At 47.0% G+C, this 14,831-nt stretch overlaps 1 protein-coding gene across 1 annotated transcript; it reads left to right on the top strand.

The window, feature by feature from the left end:
- Nucleotides 1-1,523: 1,523 nt before the first annotated feature.
- GUSB (glucuronidase beta) lies at nucleotides 1,524-13,330 on the top strand. The gene is made up of 12 exons (XM_055716428.1): nucleotides 1,524-1,764; nucleotides 3,434-3,622; nucleotides 4,073-4,254; nucleotides 4,768-4,910; nucleotides 5,425-5,612; nucleotides 6,500-6,652; nucleotides 7,336-7,514; nucleotides 7,928-8,074; nucleotides 9,231-9,315; nucleotides 10,887-11,063; nucleotides 11,697-11,832; nucleotides 13,104-13,330. The coding sequence occupies exons 1-12, from the start codon at nucleotides 1,531-1,533 to the stop codon at nucleotides 13,259-13,261; spliced, it is 1,971 nt and encodes a 656-aa protein (XP_055572403.1). The 5' UTR covers nucleotides 1,524-1,530; the 3' UTR covers nucleotides 13,262-13,330.
- Nucleotides 13,331-14,831: the final 1,501 nt, after the last annotated feature.

The raw sequence follows: 14,831 nt of genomic DNA, 5'->3' as shown, positions 1-14,831 counted from the left end.
CAACATCTGCCATGCATGCCACATCTCCAGCTCTCACTGCCCTCCTCCTAGGATTATGTTTCCCTGCCTGCCTTTTGGCAAACGAAAAAAGCCTTCTCCTTACCTGACATTGGAATTTGCATAGCCTTAAGCAGGTCTTGGCCAGCAGGTCAACCCACACATCCTCCCAGCCCATCACAAAACCTTTGGCTCTGGTTTACACTGAAGCACAGGGTTGCATGACCTCTGCTCCAGCTCCTTCCTCTGCATGACATAGGCGCCAATTTGCCTCCAAGCTAGGTGGTGCAGAGTGCTTTAAAAAAACACATCCCTAGTATTGCATTGCTGTTGCCTCTTACAAAAATAACTTGCCATCTTCCCTTCTGTCCTTACAGAAGTAAAATCAGAACAAAGACCAGGAAAAGTCTTAACGGAGGAATGAAGTGCCAGGAAGCTCCTGCGTCCCCTGCTGCTTACTGACATGTTTCTTTGGTTTAGTACATTTGTCTCATCTTCCAGCTAACTTAGCTGTGGCAGAGAAATCAGTTATGTACATTCAATTCAGGTGGAGAGGCGAGAGAAACAGCTAACACCAAGGGATTATCTCCTCCTCCCCAGTTCTTAGTTCTTTTCTTTCCTCACATAAGCTTTCTCCCTGTTTTCTCATTCCTAATCAGTACCTTCCTACAGCTCAGCTGACTAGACTTTGGCTTGTTCCCAGCTGCCACCGTTCAGCATCTTGGGGGTCATTGCGGAGTAACACAGGGCCCAGATGATTGTAAAAAGAAGGTGGCTTTAGCAGATTGAGATCACATCTCAATCTCTTGCTTAAATAAATAGTTCATCATCACTGGTACTCCCCATTTTATTAACCACCTTTCCAATACTCCAATGTGTCACCGTGCCTTTCATTGATCTGCAATAAACTCAGCTGTTGCATAATTGAATCAGCATGACTGCTGCTTACTGTGCATGGAGGCACTGTTCTCATCCACGAAACAAACATAGGCTACTAATCAATGTACTATAATATTAAAATCAATGGGATAGCATCTCTTTCCTCCCTTGCCCTTGTGATGCTTTTCTCTGTCCTGCTTTATTCCTAACGAAGTTCTGAAGGACATACTCTGAGTAGGAAATGTTACCACGCTTCACAGACGAGCGCAGAGGTGATTTTCTAATGCAGAGATCACCCTCCTGCCTGTCCCCAAGATGCCACCTGGTTATCAGTGCTGATCTTTGCCACTTCCAATAACTTCTTGCCCTTCCGCTTCCACAAGTGACTCTGAAAATAAATAAAGGTAAGAAAGCAAGTAAATAAATAAACAAACAAAAAGCACACGCACACCGCCTCTGGAAACCCAGCGATCCTGGACACAGCCCAACGCCTACCAGCGTGTGTACGCCAGGCTACCGATGGCTTTGCCTGGCGCCACCAGCCGCCCCTTGTGGCAGCATCGGGCCCCGCCCGGGCCGTGCCGCGGCCGCTCCGGGGCGGGCCCGCCCCCCGTTACCCGCCCCCCCGTACCGCCCCGCGGCCGGGCACTGCCCATGACCAAGATGGCGGCGCGGGCGTCAGGCGGCGGGGCGGCGGGCTGGCGGCTGCTGCTGCTGCTGCTGGCGGCGGCCCCGGCCCCGGTCGCGGCGGGCGGCATGCTGTACCCCCGGGAGACCCCCTCCCGCGAGCGGAAGGAGCTCGGCGGCCTCTGGAGCTTCCGCGCCGACTTCTCGGCGAGCAGGGACGCTGGCTTCATGCAGCGCTGGTACCGGCAGCCGCTCCGGCAGGTACGGCGGGGCGCGGGCGGGGGCTGCCCCTGCCCCGGGGCTGAGCGGTGGGGGGCTCTTCTCCCGGGAAGGGCCCCCCTGGACCGGGCGTCCCTCCTCTCCCGGGAACGCCTTCGCCCAGCCGGCTTGCGGAGCGGGGGCTCGTCGCCGTGCAGGGGTTTCTCTGCGGGGGCTTTTTAAGGAGCGGCTGCCTCCCGTTATCCCGCTTCTGCTCGGGAGCCCGGAAGCATTTGAGCCACCTTGAGATGCCGTAGAAATCCCTGTGCTGCAAAAGCGGGGCTGGCCTTGCACAACGCGCACCTATCCTCGGCGGCACGGAATAAATAGGAACGTGCCGGGAGAGGGCAGGCTTGAATTATTTGTTCCAGAGTAGCTGAGCGCAGATAAACTCGTGTGACTGAAATCCGTTATGAAATTAACACCATTACCTCAAAACAGAAGTTATGTCTTCTATGCATAAAATGTACGTGTCCTGCATAATTTCTATTTTAGCGCTTTGGCCAATTTGTTTCCAAACTGTGGAAGGAGAGAAGAGCTGAAAGACACTATGCTGCTAGAAGTTTTGTTGAAAGAGACAGCCAGAGGAGAGGAATCCTGAACTATGCTCCCTAAGGGGAGGCTTAGACCTGCATGCTCAACCTGCTTTAGACCCCAGAGACTCTCCCTAAAGGAGACACACATTATGGCCATCCCAGTCCAAGGTTTTCCTGTATCAGATACTAAAAAATCCACTTCACCATCCAAAGATTTTCCTGCTAGGATTTTCTGATGCCTGATTAGAGCACTGAGTTTCTCTGCAGTGCTGGTACAGTTCAGTGCTGAGTCAGCCGCACACATGATACCCACCCCTGGGTGACCAGACCTTCCTTGTTCCGCTCTCCGTGGAAAGGCTTCCTTAGGAAAGGGGAAGCTGCTGCAGCACTCGTTTATGCAACATCATGAGCGCAGCAGGTGCTAAAAATGAACAGCTCTGTTTTGCAATAGCATCCGCTTACTTCAGTGTTAAAGGTGTAACATTGCCTGCATATAACCCATATATTAAAAATAAGCAAGTGAATTGACTCTGCTGTAATCCTAAAGAATCTATGTTGCTTCCAGGGAGTGAGAAAGGCTGGACTCATCCCACAGAGTCTCCACAGACCTTCCCTGGGGCATCTGGCCCAAAGTATCTGTGCCTCTTGCCACCCTTCTACTCCAGCCCTTAGCCTGACAAGCAGCACCCTGCGCCAGTGAGCTGACACCGCACCACCAGCATGGCTCACCCAACAGCTACAGCTGTGCAGGGAAAACTACACTTTGTGGGAAGTCCCAGGCTGAAACAATGACCTGGACATTCCTTTTTTTACTCTCACTTCTCTGATTTTGCAGTACCAGAGCCATTAATGAAAGCATTTCGTTATACATTGGGAGGGGAAAAGGTAAGAGCAGCTTCTTCCTGTAGGAACAGGCAGGTTTCTGGGCCCAGTACTAATTAGGACTCATATAGGGCCTGTGACAGACCACACCAGCTTCTAAACAGGTTTTTGCCAAGTATTTCCACTTGGCAAAGGGATTGTAAGGCTGTCAGTGGAAGGGGACACCTCCAGCAGTGTAGGCTGGATAGCCAAGACAGTAAAATTTCTTGTTTCTATATTACCTGTTCCCTCCTTTTCTGTGCTATTCCTGCCAGACTGGCCCTGTGATTGACATGCCGGTGCCTGCCAGTTTCAACGATATCACTCAAGACCCCAGCCTGGAGAACTACATCGGCTGGGTTTGGTATGAGAAAGAGGTCCTGCTTCCTCTCCGCTGGCTTCAGGATGACCTCAACACTAGAGTGGTGCTCCGATTTGGTAGTGCCCATTACTACTCCATTGTGGTACGTTGCACAGGAAATTGTCCCTGCGTTTCCAAAATCATGCTGCACTGAAATCTGTCTCATGGCTTGTTCAGCAAATAATCCCTGCCTAGATTTTATATCAGTTTGCTATTGTCCGTTTTCCTTCAGCCCAGAACTTGGCCGTATTTCCCAGGTCTCTCTTGTCTGATCCTCCGATATCAGGACTAGTAACTAACACATTTGCTTGCTACAGGATCTGCCCAAAACCGTATCTTTCAGTGATGCTTGCTTGTATGTGACCCAGACCTAGCTCCCAGCAAAGGAAGGGCTGCTAGATTGATCCCTTGAGGAGTAAGAGCCTAGAACAAGGTTCAGTGTTACTGGGAATCTCAGCTGCCTTTTGCTGGGCTCCTTCCCTTCTCCCTGCTATGCTTGCCACAAAATGGCAATAACCCTGCTTCTTGGGCTCACGGGTGTCTTCTTTTGCAGTGGGTCAACGGGGTGCAAGTTGTGGAGCATGAAGGCGGCCACCTTCCTTTTGAAGCAGATGTAAGTAGCATCATCCAGGGCAGCCCAGGGGTCCCCTGCCGCATCACTGTCGCACTCAACAACACGCTGACACCCCATACTCTGCCTCCAGGGTCAATTCAGTACATGAATGACAAAACAAGGTGAGTTGCTAAAGCACTGTACTGCTGAGCTTATCCCAGGGATGAGGGAATGGGAATTTATTCAACTGCTGGTTCATAAGAACCTCCAAGCAACTGACAAAAGCGTGGGATTGTATTTATGCTGAAATTCATCAGTCAAGCAGGGAGGAGTTTAAGCTTTGGTGTTAGGAGGAACCTGCATCTGTTTTATATGCAGGGAACTGAGATTAAGTGATTTTCCATGTTGAATCAATGGCAGATTTGATAAGTTTGAATTTAGCTGGTGACTGCAAGTACCAGCTATCCTGAAGGATCAAACCCATCCAGTGCATTAGATGTTTGCTGACTGGTAGTCCCATTCAGTGTAGCAGTAGTAGCACTACCGAAAGATAGATTCGTTCTGTTGTATAGTCTATTTTACCAGCTACCATCTATTATTATATGACTATTTTTAACTGCTAACATCCATATGCTGCCTTCAGTTCTCGTGTAATGAAACATAATGCAGCCATTTCTTCTGTCTTGCTCACTCAGGTATCCCAAGAACTATTTTGTACAGAACATCAGGTTTGATTTCTTTAACTATGCTGGAATCCATCGCCCGGTTGTGCTTTATACCACCCCTTCCGTCTACATAGATGATATTACTGTGACAACTACTTCATCAGAGAGTGTTGGTAGGTCCAGAACAACTACAGCAGCTACCTCAGGCTCCAAATGGAGATGACAAGGGCAGCTGAGAAAATTTCCTGCAAAAATCTGATTGAATTTGTTTCATAGTGGCTTTCTTTTGAACCTGAGCTGGTCTATTGCATAGCTCAGCAGCTGCGCGAATATGCTAAAGAGTTCACAAGCAGTAAGAAGAAAATAATTACTTGCAAGAGACTTGCAAGAGACAAGTGAAAGGATGATCAGGTGTTTCTTGAGGTAGAATTTCTCAGTAGCAGCAGTTTTCCTGCCGCTTATAGCAGGATTATCTCTAAGTAACAGAGTTGCGTGATCTACAAATCTTGCTGGAAACTTGTGGACTTAGAGACAGAGAGAATGTAAGGCTTCTTACATTCAATTTATGCCACTCTATATCTCCCTCATTTTTTAATGCTGCTGTATGTGAAAACCCTTCAACATTTGGTGCATGTAGTTTTCCTTTCATGGCAGTATCTGATTGTTTTTTTGTTGCCTTTCAACCAGCAATGGTGCAATATCAGGTGTCAGTTGTTGGCAGCACCCTCTATTCCTTGTCCCTGAATTTACATGACCAAGAGGGGAAAGTGGTTGCTACAGGCGATGGGCCAGCTGGAGAGCTAAAAGTCCTGAACCCAAATCTCTGGTGGCCTTACCTGATGCATGAGAATCCTGGATACCGCTACTTCTTAGAGGTAACAGGGACAGTTCTTCCTTCCTGTGTGCATTCCCTCTATCTAATACCGTTAAGGAACTGCCATATGTCCCATCTTCCATACTCATCTTCTCCCATGGATCCTACTCACGTGACCAGAGTGGCATTGCTAATTACGTGGTAATCAAATCAAACTTTGCCAGCTTTCTGGGTGCTAAACTGAAAGGTCTGTCAGTGAGAAGGAGGAGCACACGTGTGTGCTGAGATGCTTGCCCTTTGCATTTAGTGCCCCATCCATCCTTTGCAAAAGGGCTGCTTCAGGCAGTACAGGGGAGGAGATACTGTGAAAGCTGAGGAACAAGCCACTGTGCTTTGCCATGCAATGAGCTTTCTTGTCACTCTGCAAGACGAGAGTTCAGCTTCAGTAGCATGAGCCTGGAAGACTCTGTGTGAGTTGAGGGTGAGTAGTGACATTTAGATGTAGAAATTAGGGCACATGAGCTGCTGTGAGTTTCCAGAGGCTCAGGTACGTGCCTCCTGTGAGAAGATGACATTTCAGTCATTGCCTGGTATCAAGGTGCAGTGCAGAAGAGGTGTACCACTGCCTTGCCTGCAGGGGTGAAATGGTCCAGATGAGTAAGGAGGAAAGAAGGTGAAGCTCTTGGGGTGAACAAGCCCCAGAAGGGTCATCCAGGGTTCATTCTTCATCCTTCAACTTCCCCAGCTTGGATTTCTGTTTAGTCAGACTCTGCTCCTTCCCTGAGGGCCACAAGAGGCAGCTGAAGCAGCAGTGAGGAGCAGGCCATGTGCCAGGGCAGGGTGGGAAAATGGATGGGAAGTCAAGATAGCCCTTGCAGACCGGGGGGGAGGATGGGGTGCCCTTGTGAAGCCCAGCATGTCACTTGCATGTCCCTCTTGGAAATCCAGGTGAAAATGCAGGCACAGGCAAACGGGGCTTTGCTGGAGGATGTTTACACGCTCCCGGTCGGCATCCGCACTGTCCATGTCACCAGCACGCAGTTCCTCATCAACGGCAGGCCCTTCTACTTCCATGGTGTCAACAAGCATGAGGATGCAGACGTAAGTGTGCAGCACTTGTGGTGTGGGTGCCCCGTGGCACCTTGCTTCACCCACTCTCGCCTCCCTGCTCTGCTCAAAGGAGCCGTTTACCTCACACCCATCTGCTGGGCGGGAGGGCTGGGGTGAAGTTGTACTAGCATTAAGGGGATGCCATGCCCACTCCTGCCACAGCCATAACATCCCTCTCGGGGCACACGGGCGAGCCCGCGGTGCGCTGGTGACACTAAACGCTCTCCCAGCCTTGGTTTCCAGTCAGAAGGAGCGGCTCTGGCATTCCCCACCCTGGGAAAGGCTGGGAGCGAAGCCCCCGGCCGGCGGGTCTGACCCCCGCAGCCCGCCAGAGCCTCCCGCCCTGCCCGCCGCGCGCCGCTTCCCGCCTCAGCGCCCGCCGCGCGCCGCTTCCCGCCTCAGCCCGCGAGAGGGCGGGAGCGGGCGGCCCGGGCAGCCCCCAGGCGGCAGTGCTGCTCTCCGCCGTCCCCCCCCGCCGCCATTCCCCCGCTGCCCCGTAGCACCAGGCTCCTGGCCTGCCAGCGCCCCTCGGAAAGGCACAGCACCGCCCGGAGGGGTGCTGCTGTCAGCCAGAAGGGGTGCCCTGGGCTGGCACGCTCAGGCAGCAGCGGTGCCGGCCGAGGCGTGAGGGGCCCGCAGTGTGACTGGGTGCCATTTCTCTCTGCCCCCCTCAGATCCGTGGCAAAGGCCTGGACTGGCCCCTGGTTGTGAAGGACTTCAACCTGCTGCGCTGGCTGGGGGCAAACTCCTTCCGCACCAGCCACTACCCCTACGCCGAGGAGATCATGGACCTGTGCGATGCCTACGGCATCGTGGTGATTGACGAGTGCCCCGGCGTGGGCATTAAAATGTCGTAAGACCCCTTCTTCCCCTCATTTCCTTGTTCCTCCCTGAGCTGCTTGGAAAGCACCCCCCTCCCGGCCCGCAGCGCCTGCTGCCCTGATAATGGAAGCACTTTGCTCTGTTTAGAAATCAGCCCATTGCGCCACGTGTGCCAGCAGAGGTTGGGCAACCCGGGGGCGCTTTGCCACATGGACATCAGCGTCATTTGGTCTGGCTCCGTTAATGAGCCCAAACCACGGCCCTGAACTGTGCAGCAGGCTTTGGGGAAATAGGGCAGAAGCCATATTCAGTATCAAGGCTCAGCTGTACTTCCACACCCCTGTGTATAACTGTATAAACTCCCTTGAGTTTCACTGGGAAAGGCAAAGGGGGATGGATTTTATACCTTCACCTCACCAGGTCTTGCTTCTTTCCATCTTTAAGGGAGAGCTTTGGGAACAAGTCCTTGCAGCATCATCTTGTTGTGATGGAGGAGCTGATCCGCAGAGATAAGAACAGGCCGTCAGTTGTGATGTGGTCGGTAGCCAACGAGCCGGCATCAGAGCTGCCCCCAGCAGCTTACTACTTTAAGTAAGTGCATTTGCTTGTACAGAGAGCTGAGGCTTGAATCTTGGCGAGATGATGTATCTTCTTCTTTTGGGATGGCACAGAGAAGTAGTAAAGAGAGGGCAAGCATTTTTGGGGAACCCTGAAACAGTACCCACAGATGCAAACTAAAAGTGTAACCGCTGCGTGTGTTGAACTGATGCTTGGAACCGCACAACAGTTTCAAACTGTTGTTTTTGAACCAGTAAGGCTCTGCAAAATTAGTAGAAGTGCATTTGGTCTGAGTATTTCTTCTTGACCTAACAGTCAGGCAAAAGCTTGATGGAAATTATCCTGATGGAAACAGGATATTCCCTGTTACCAAGCGAAGAGTGCTAATTTTTTTTATAATTATACCAAAGCTGTACAATAATTGACCTTTAATTCTGAAGAAAATGTTCTTCAGTTAGTGCTAGTTGTTTGTTCTGCAGGGGATTGTGACACCCCACTTAAAGGCAGTTTCGAGTCCCTATAGACCCCTTGATTTTATTTTGAGAGATTCAAGCTCTGGATAGCCAAGAGCCATCTCTGTAATGGGGTAGGAGACTGCTCCTAGACACCCCTGTAGCTGCATTAAGAAGCAACTATGAAGTTTCATTCTTCAGAATGATCTACCACCCTCCTGCCATGTCGAGGTAGCAGCAGAGCTTGATCCTCCCATTCTGCCTCACCTCCTTCAGTCAAGGTTTCCTCAAAAGCAGCCAACCTTTGACTGCTCTGCCTGCTGTAGCGTAGGGCTAGGGCCTTGTGCTTTTGCAGGAACACATCCCAAGAATTGTTCAGAAACTTCCCATTACCCTTCCTACATTTTTGTATTCAAACTCCCTGTCCCTTCTCCAAGTTCCAAGTTGCTGGCACCAACAGACTTCCATACTTCCACTCTGGTCTTTTTTCAGGTGGGATAGCAACCAGCTTTGTGACGGGTAGTCTCTTTGCCATGATACTTACTCTCCTACAGAACTGGCTCGAATTGCAGGCACTTTATAGCAGATTATCGCCAAGTGTCCTGCAGTATTTTATTAAAAATACTGTCTGCTAAATCAAGAACAGCTCCAGCTGTCTTTTGGGGGTAGACAGAGTTTGGGGAAATGGGGCTGTGCTTCTCCATCTGTTGAACTCTTGCTTTACTGTTTACAAACAGGACAGTGATAGCTCACACTAAAGCTCTTGATCCCTCCAGACCAGTAACCTTTGTGACAGATGCCAATTACGCTCTTGATCGTGGTGTAAGTTTATTTTCTAGCCTTTTCCTTTTCTAAAAAAAAAAATCCACACATTAAATTTCCTCTTCTTGTCATTTGTTTTACAGTCCTTTCCCCTCTACCTCCCCAAGTTTACTGGATATATTTAACAGGGAAAGGAAGAAGAAAACTTGCATTTTTTGGTTTTAGTACAAAACACCTTATCCTGTAGTTGTAGTCCAGCTGAAAAAGAAGTATCTGCAAGAGAGAACAGTTCTTTGTCTTGCACGAAGTAGGCAGGATCAGACCCCTGGACTCTGTTAACATTGTCATGCTTAGCTATTACATTGATTGATTGTGTTTACCAACACTCAGGATTTTCACCTGCAATTAAACCAAGGCTTAAACCTCTTTAAAATGGCAACAGCCCTTGGGGAAGTCTGAAGGAAGCTTTGCTTTAATTCCTGCTTTAAACTGCTCTAGATCGTCTTTGGCAGATGTCTGTTAACACTGAATAATCTAAAAGCACTTCTAGCTTCGCAATTAAGTCCTAGAGCTGTATAAATAGCCAAAAGGCACTTTTCTTGGCTGTCTGTGCTGAAGCTGGCCATAGCATGAACCAGGGATCTTTAACACATAAATTTGTAGTTCCTATGTAATTTTTAATTTTTCAGCATGGCTTTATACTTGTCACTACTGTACAAATAAACACTTCTAGCAGGTAAGTTTGTAGATACATACTACTACCCTGTGGCCCCAGTACAGGTTACACGTTGTAGTTCTTTCAAGCTCTCCTACAATTAGCAGGAACGGCCCTTTGAAACAGAAAGGTCTGTTCCTCCCCACCCTAGGAAAAAAAACCCTGGTGGGCTCAGTTCTGAAGGAGTCCAGCAGGGATCTGCTCTTGGCTGGTGCTGGTGCATCAGGCACACGCACACTGATTCTGACATCCCGTCCCCACAAACGTATTCTAACTAGCTTAAGGAGACACAGGAAAACAAAACCAAAGAACAGATCTCATACACTGATGCGATATTAACTTTTTTTCTTTTATTACAAAACATGTTAAGAGAACATTGAACAAGTTACATACAACATCACTTTATCTTTAGCGGGCTTTGTGCCCTTTTATCATACTGTCCATGTGGTAGAAATGGCATATAACTTGCAGAATGCTTAGTCTTAGTATTGCACCATTGATGCACAAATTTAGTTGCTAGTCAAAATATTTGACCACTAACTTGATAATCACATTCCAATACTCAAAAAGTACACTTAAATGTACCAGCAAGCCAGAGACATCTTGGAAACTCAAAAACTTCTAACAAACTTGAGGATGAAATGGGTTGATCTTGTCTTAATTCTTTGCTGTGACTTCCTAAGTCTGTAAGAAAAAGGCCAAATTAATACGCTATTAGATTATTAAATTTATCCTGCTTTTCTTCTGGCCAAGAGGTCATGTTGGGAGGGTTTGAGTGATGGGCGGAAAAGACTTTATTCTATGTGTAATAAAATTGGATTCCATGAAATTACCCAAAAGGAGGATTTAGCTCCGTGAATGAAGGTTTTCTAGGTTGAGCTCTGTGACAAAACACTGTCAACCTGTTTTTCTGTAGGCTCCTTATGTGGATGTAATTTGCGTAAATAGCTACTTCTCCTGGTATCATGACGCAGGCCACCTGGAAGTTATTCCACTGCAACTCACAACACAGTTTGAAAACTGGTATAAAACCTACCAAAAACCCATTATCCAGAGCGAATATGGAGCAGACTCAGTTCCTGGACTTCACAGCGTAAGTGTTATAGATGCCCTAGATGGAAAAAAGCACTGCTTTTCTTACAGGGTCAGCAAAGTTTCATGAGAAGGGATGGGTACCGCTGAGCCTGACTAGTTTTGAGATGCATTAGCTTGTGTCCAGAAGACTCCAGGACTGGAATCCTGCTCCACCGAAATCAACGAGCTTTGCCACTGACTAATGAAGGTTAGATTCTAAACAGAGTTTTCGCTTTGACTAAAAGCACTGAGCACTCTGAAATCTGTACTTTGGCATTTGTAGCAAATGCTGAATTGGTAGATAACGACACTGGAGACTGGACGTTCATTTCATGATGCTATCCTGCACAGAAGGGCACAGCACTCCTGTACCCAACGTGACAAAGCACCATCACCAAGCAAAACCACCAACTTCTCCCCCAGTATACATGGCATTATGTTTGTATTTCATGTGTGTTTCCCCTTGCGATGTCAGTACTTGCTAATTGACACTAAACAGCCATTGTTAATGCAGCGGCAATGAAAAGACCAAGCAGTCGCAAAGCTCGTGTTCAGGAAGCAGGTCCCCAGCAAACAGAAAGTTAACACATGGAGCCTTTGCTGAGCTTAACTGTCACCTTCATTCAAGGCCACCTCTTTTTCCTGGCTGTAGGATCCACCTCTTATGTTCAGCGAGGAGTATCAGAAAGCCATGCTAAGGGAGTACCATTCTGTTTTTGACAAAAAGAGGAAAGAGTATGTGATTGGGGAGCTCATATGGAATTTTGCTGATTTCATGACTACTCAAGGTAAGCTATATTTATATTCTAAACAACTTCCCATCCTCCCTGCGAGTTTGACATGGTTTATGATACACAAAGGATATCGTGCTGTAGGGTAGAACAACAGGGCCCTCTGCTTAGCAAGGTAGAGCACAGCTGGTTTCTGTGAGAAAGTCCAGCACGACCAGAGCCAAGAGGGAAGCTCCTGCCCATACTTAATGCATCCTCTCCCTCCAGCTTGAGCTCCTAGATGTCCCACCTGCAAAGACACCACCCAGAGCACAAGACCACACGCTAGGGCAGAATGCAAGGGAAGCTTGTGAGCAGACCCAGATTACTTCTATTTCTTGGTCATCCTCAATTCAGAGCTTCAGTCAGCTGTTAAGGATGTCTCACTTGCTTCATATTTCATCTACAACTGCCCTTAGTAACAGAGCACCTTAAACAATGTATTATTAACTTGGTAGAGGTTTAGCAATAGAGGACCAGATGCCACACTGGTAGACAACTGTCTATCATGACACTCCATCCACTATTAATAAATGTAAGTGCATTCGCCAAGTATGGGGCATTACTTAATCTACAGTGCAGACAGTCACACAGGAATTAAAGAACTACAACTCAGGAGACCTAGTAAGGAACCAGTTACGCATGTGCCACCTGCAGAGAGTTAGGGTGGTGAACAGTCAGTGTTAATTTCAGGCAGAGGAACACCATTAAGAATAATCTGTAGAGCACCAATATAGGAATTAGAAAGCTGAGTCACTGCAGAGAAGCAGTCAGAAAAGTAGTATCAGTTTCAAATGGCAGGATGGAAAAAACTGTAGACAAGTTCACATGCACATACACAGTTCCAGTTTCTCTGCATGTTGTGATTATCTTTTCTAGTTTCCTATGAAAACTAAAATAGGCAAAAAGGATACAGACACCACTAAAGGACAGTACAGTCAAATAGTAATCAACATTTTCACCATCTAATTTCAAGGTGGAACTAATGGCAGAAGGAATATCTTCTGTACATATAATACTGATCAAGTTAATGGGCACACCTGAACTGTCATCGACTTACCAGTTGTAAATACAATGATTTGCAGCTATATTGCTCAGTTACATCAATTAATCTTGCCAAGATGACGCAAGTTAAATCTGCAAAGTTCCCTGTTGTACCTGACTGTGTAGAAGAAAGTGCATAGGTCTCTTCCACCTAACCTGATTTAGTACATACACTGTAACAGCTCACAGCAGGGGGTATAAGAGCATTTTATATATACTTGCTTTATTTTATAACTTCTCTACAGGGACCACGCGTGTTTTGGGAAACAAGAAAGGAATATTTACCCGCCAACGACAGCCCAAATCAGCTGCATTTGTTCTTAGAGAAAGATACTGGAAGATTGCGAATGAATCAAGCTGTCTTCCTCCTATAATAAAATCCCACGCTCTCTTTCTAAAGTGAGATCAAAAGGTGTAGTGGCTGGGTACTATGCAGAACTTGTTCATTAAATTTCTGTTTAAGTAACATTTATGCCTGACTCAAGTCTTGCAAGTCTAATGCAATTTCTAGTCCACCTGAAGTGGTTACTATGATACGAAGCAGATCAGAAACACTAGCTTCCTGTGCTTAGCCATGGCTGTAGGCTTCCTGTTTCCAGGTAGTAAAATGAATATTCAGTTTCAAGGAGCTGAAGTTAGTTAGAGATTCTGACTGAGGTATCCGTTTATGGCAAAAAAATTAAAAGTGTTACATGATACAAATCAATGCTGAAAACTGATAATAATCTAAGTTACTCTAAACGAACATCACATCCCTTCGAGGTTTTCCAGTTATACTCCCCTACCAGTTAACACTACTCAGATCACAGCAAATTGTCCACAGGAACACCAAAAAGCACAATTTATATAGCTTCTCTTGCTGGACAGAATGTATGTGGCTGGCTGAGAAATCCTAAGAATTCACAGCATCCAGGAAGTGTATGACCCACAACTTCTGTAAGGATACCCAACATACTCCAGTGTTACAGTATGGAATGCATACTACAGCAGCAAGGTGGAATATGTTGGATAGATAGGTACTACCCCAACTGAGCTTTGTTTAAAACTGTTTTTATTTTACTCACAGTATCAGAATGCCGCTTTACATGCGGTTTTACCTTCCAGCATGGAAGGGCTTCCTTCATATTAAACTGTCGCTGTGTGCTACAGGAATAGTATTCTAGAGGGGAAGTTTGTTCTAAACCCTCTTGATACTGGCCTGAAGCATTCTGGGATAGGGTGATGTGTACACACTAATTTAGACAGTAATGTAGTGAGTAGCATCCCTTTCAGGCTGCACACCAGTCTTAAGAAGACTCTAAAGGCCAGGCTTTAGACTGTAATAGATTATGCCAACACTCATAGAAGAGCTCAACACTAAGTCTGCAAACATCGTATTGCAGCATCCCAGGGCTGTCCCAAAAGCAGCATCACTCGTAGCAGAATGACAACGTCAGAGGCTGCCTACTGACTTTTGGAAGTTGGTGCAATAAGGTATTTTTATTATTCCAATTCACAGATACTCTGTGAAACTGTTGCTGTGACTATTTTTCCCACAACTGGCTCTTCTGCTAGTGTCTCAAGAAAGTGACCAAAACACCTCGCAGTAAAGATTTGCTCTTACATTGTGTGGTGGCCAAATCCTCCTTCCTTTAGGTGTGGTACATTAGAAACCAACACCACCTTCCACACTGCCACATGCAGCATAAGGACATACATGTTTACCGCAAACTTCAAAACAATTTTCTTGAGTCTTTAAGGGAAAAGAAGAAACATACTATCAATATTCTGTGTACCATGTTAGGTCTACGTAACTAAAAACCCAGAATATAAAAATCTATCCACAGTAAAAAGACACTTGCTCACGCGTACCATGGTATAAAAGCCAGTACCATATTTAAGCCCACTACAAGTGTTTGAAAGTAATTTCAACTTCTCAATCTCTAAATGTAAATTTTTTTTTTAAAAAAATCATTTTCTTCCCATTTCAACAG

The sequence above is a fragment of the Falco cherrug genome, chromosome 1, assembly GCF_023634085.1.
Source record: "Falco cherrug isolate bFalChe1 chromosome 1, bFalChe1.pri, whole genome shotgun sequence".
NCBI lineage: Eukaryota > Metazoa > Chordata > Aves > Falconiformes > Falconidae > Falco > Falco cherrug.
The sequence above is the reverse complement of the archived record's forward strand: the minus strand, read 5'-3'. Positions and strand labels throughout refer to the sequence as shown.

Excerpts from the sequence above, each read along its gene's own strand:
- GUSB (XM_055716428.1), top strand. The coding sequence starts at position 1,531 with ATGACCAAGATGGCGGCGCGGGCGTCAGGCGGCGGGGCGGCGGGCTGG. Across the intron at positions 4,911-5,424 it reads TACTTCATCAGAGAGTGTTG|CAATGGTGCAATATCAGGTG; the intron begins GTAGGTCCAGAA and ends CCTTTCAACCAG. Across the intron at positions 5,613-6,499 it reads GATACCGCTACTTCTTAGAG|GTGAAAATGCAGGCACAGGC; the intron begins GTAACAGGGACA and ends TTGGAAATCCAG.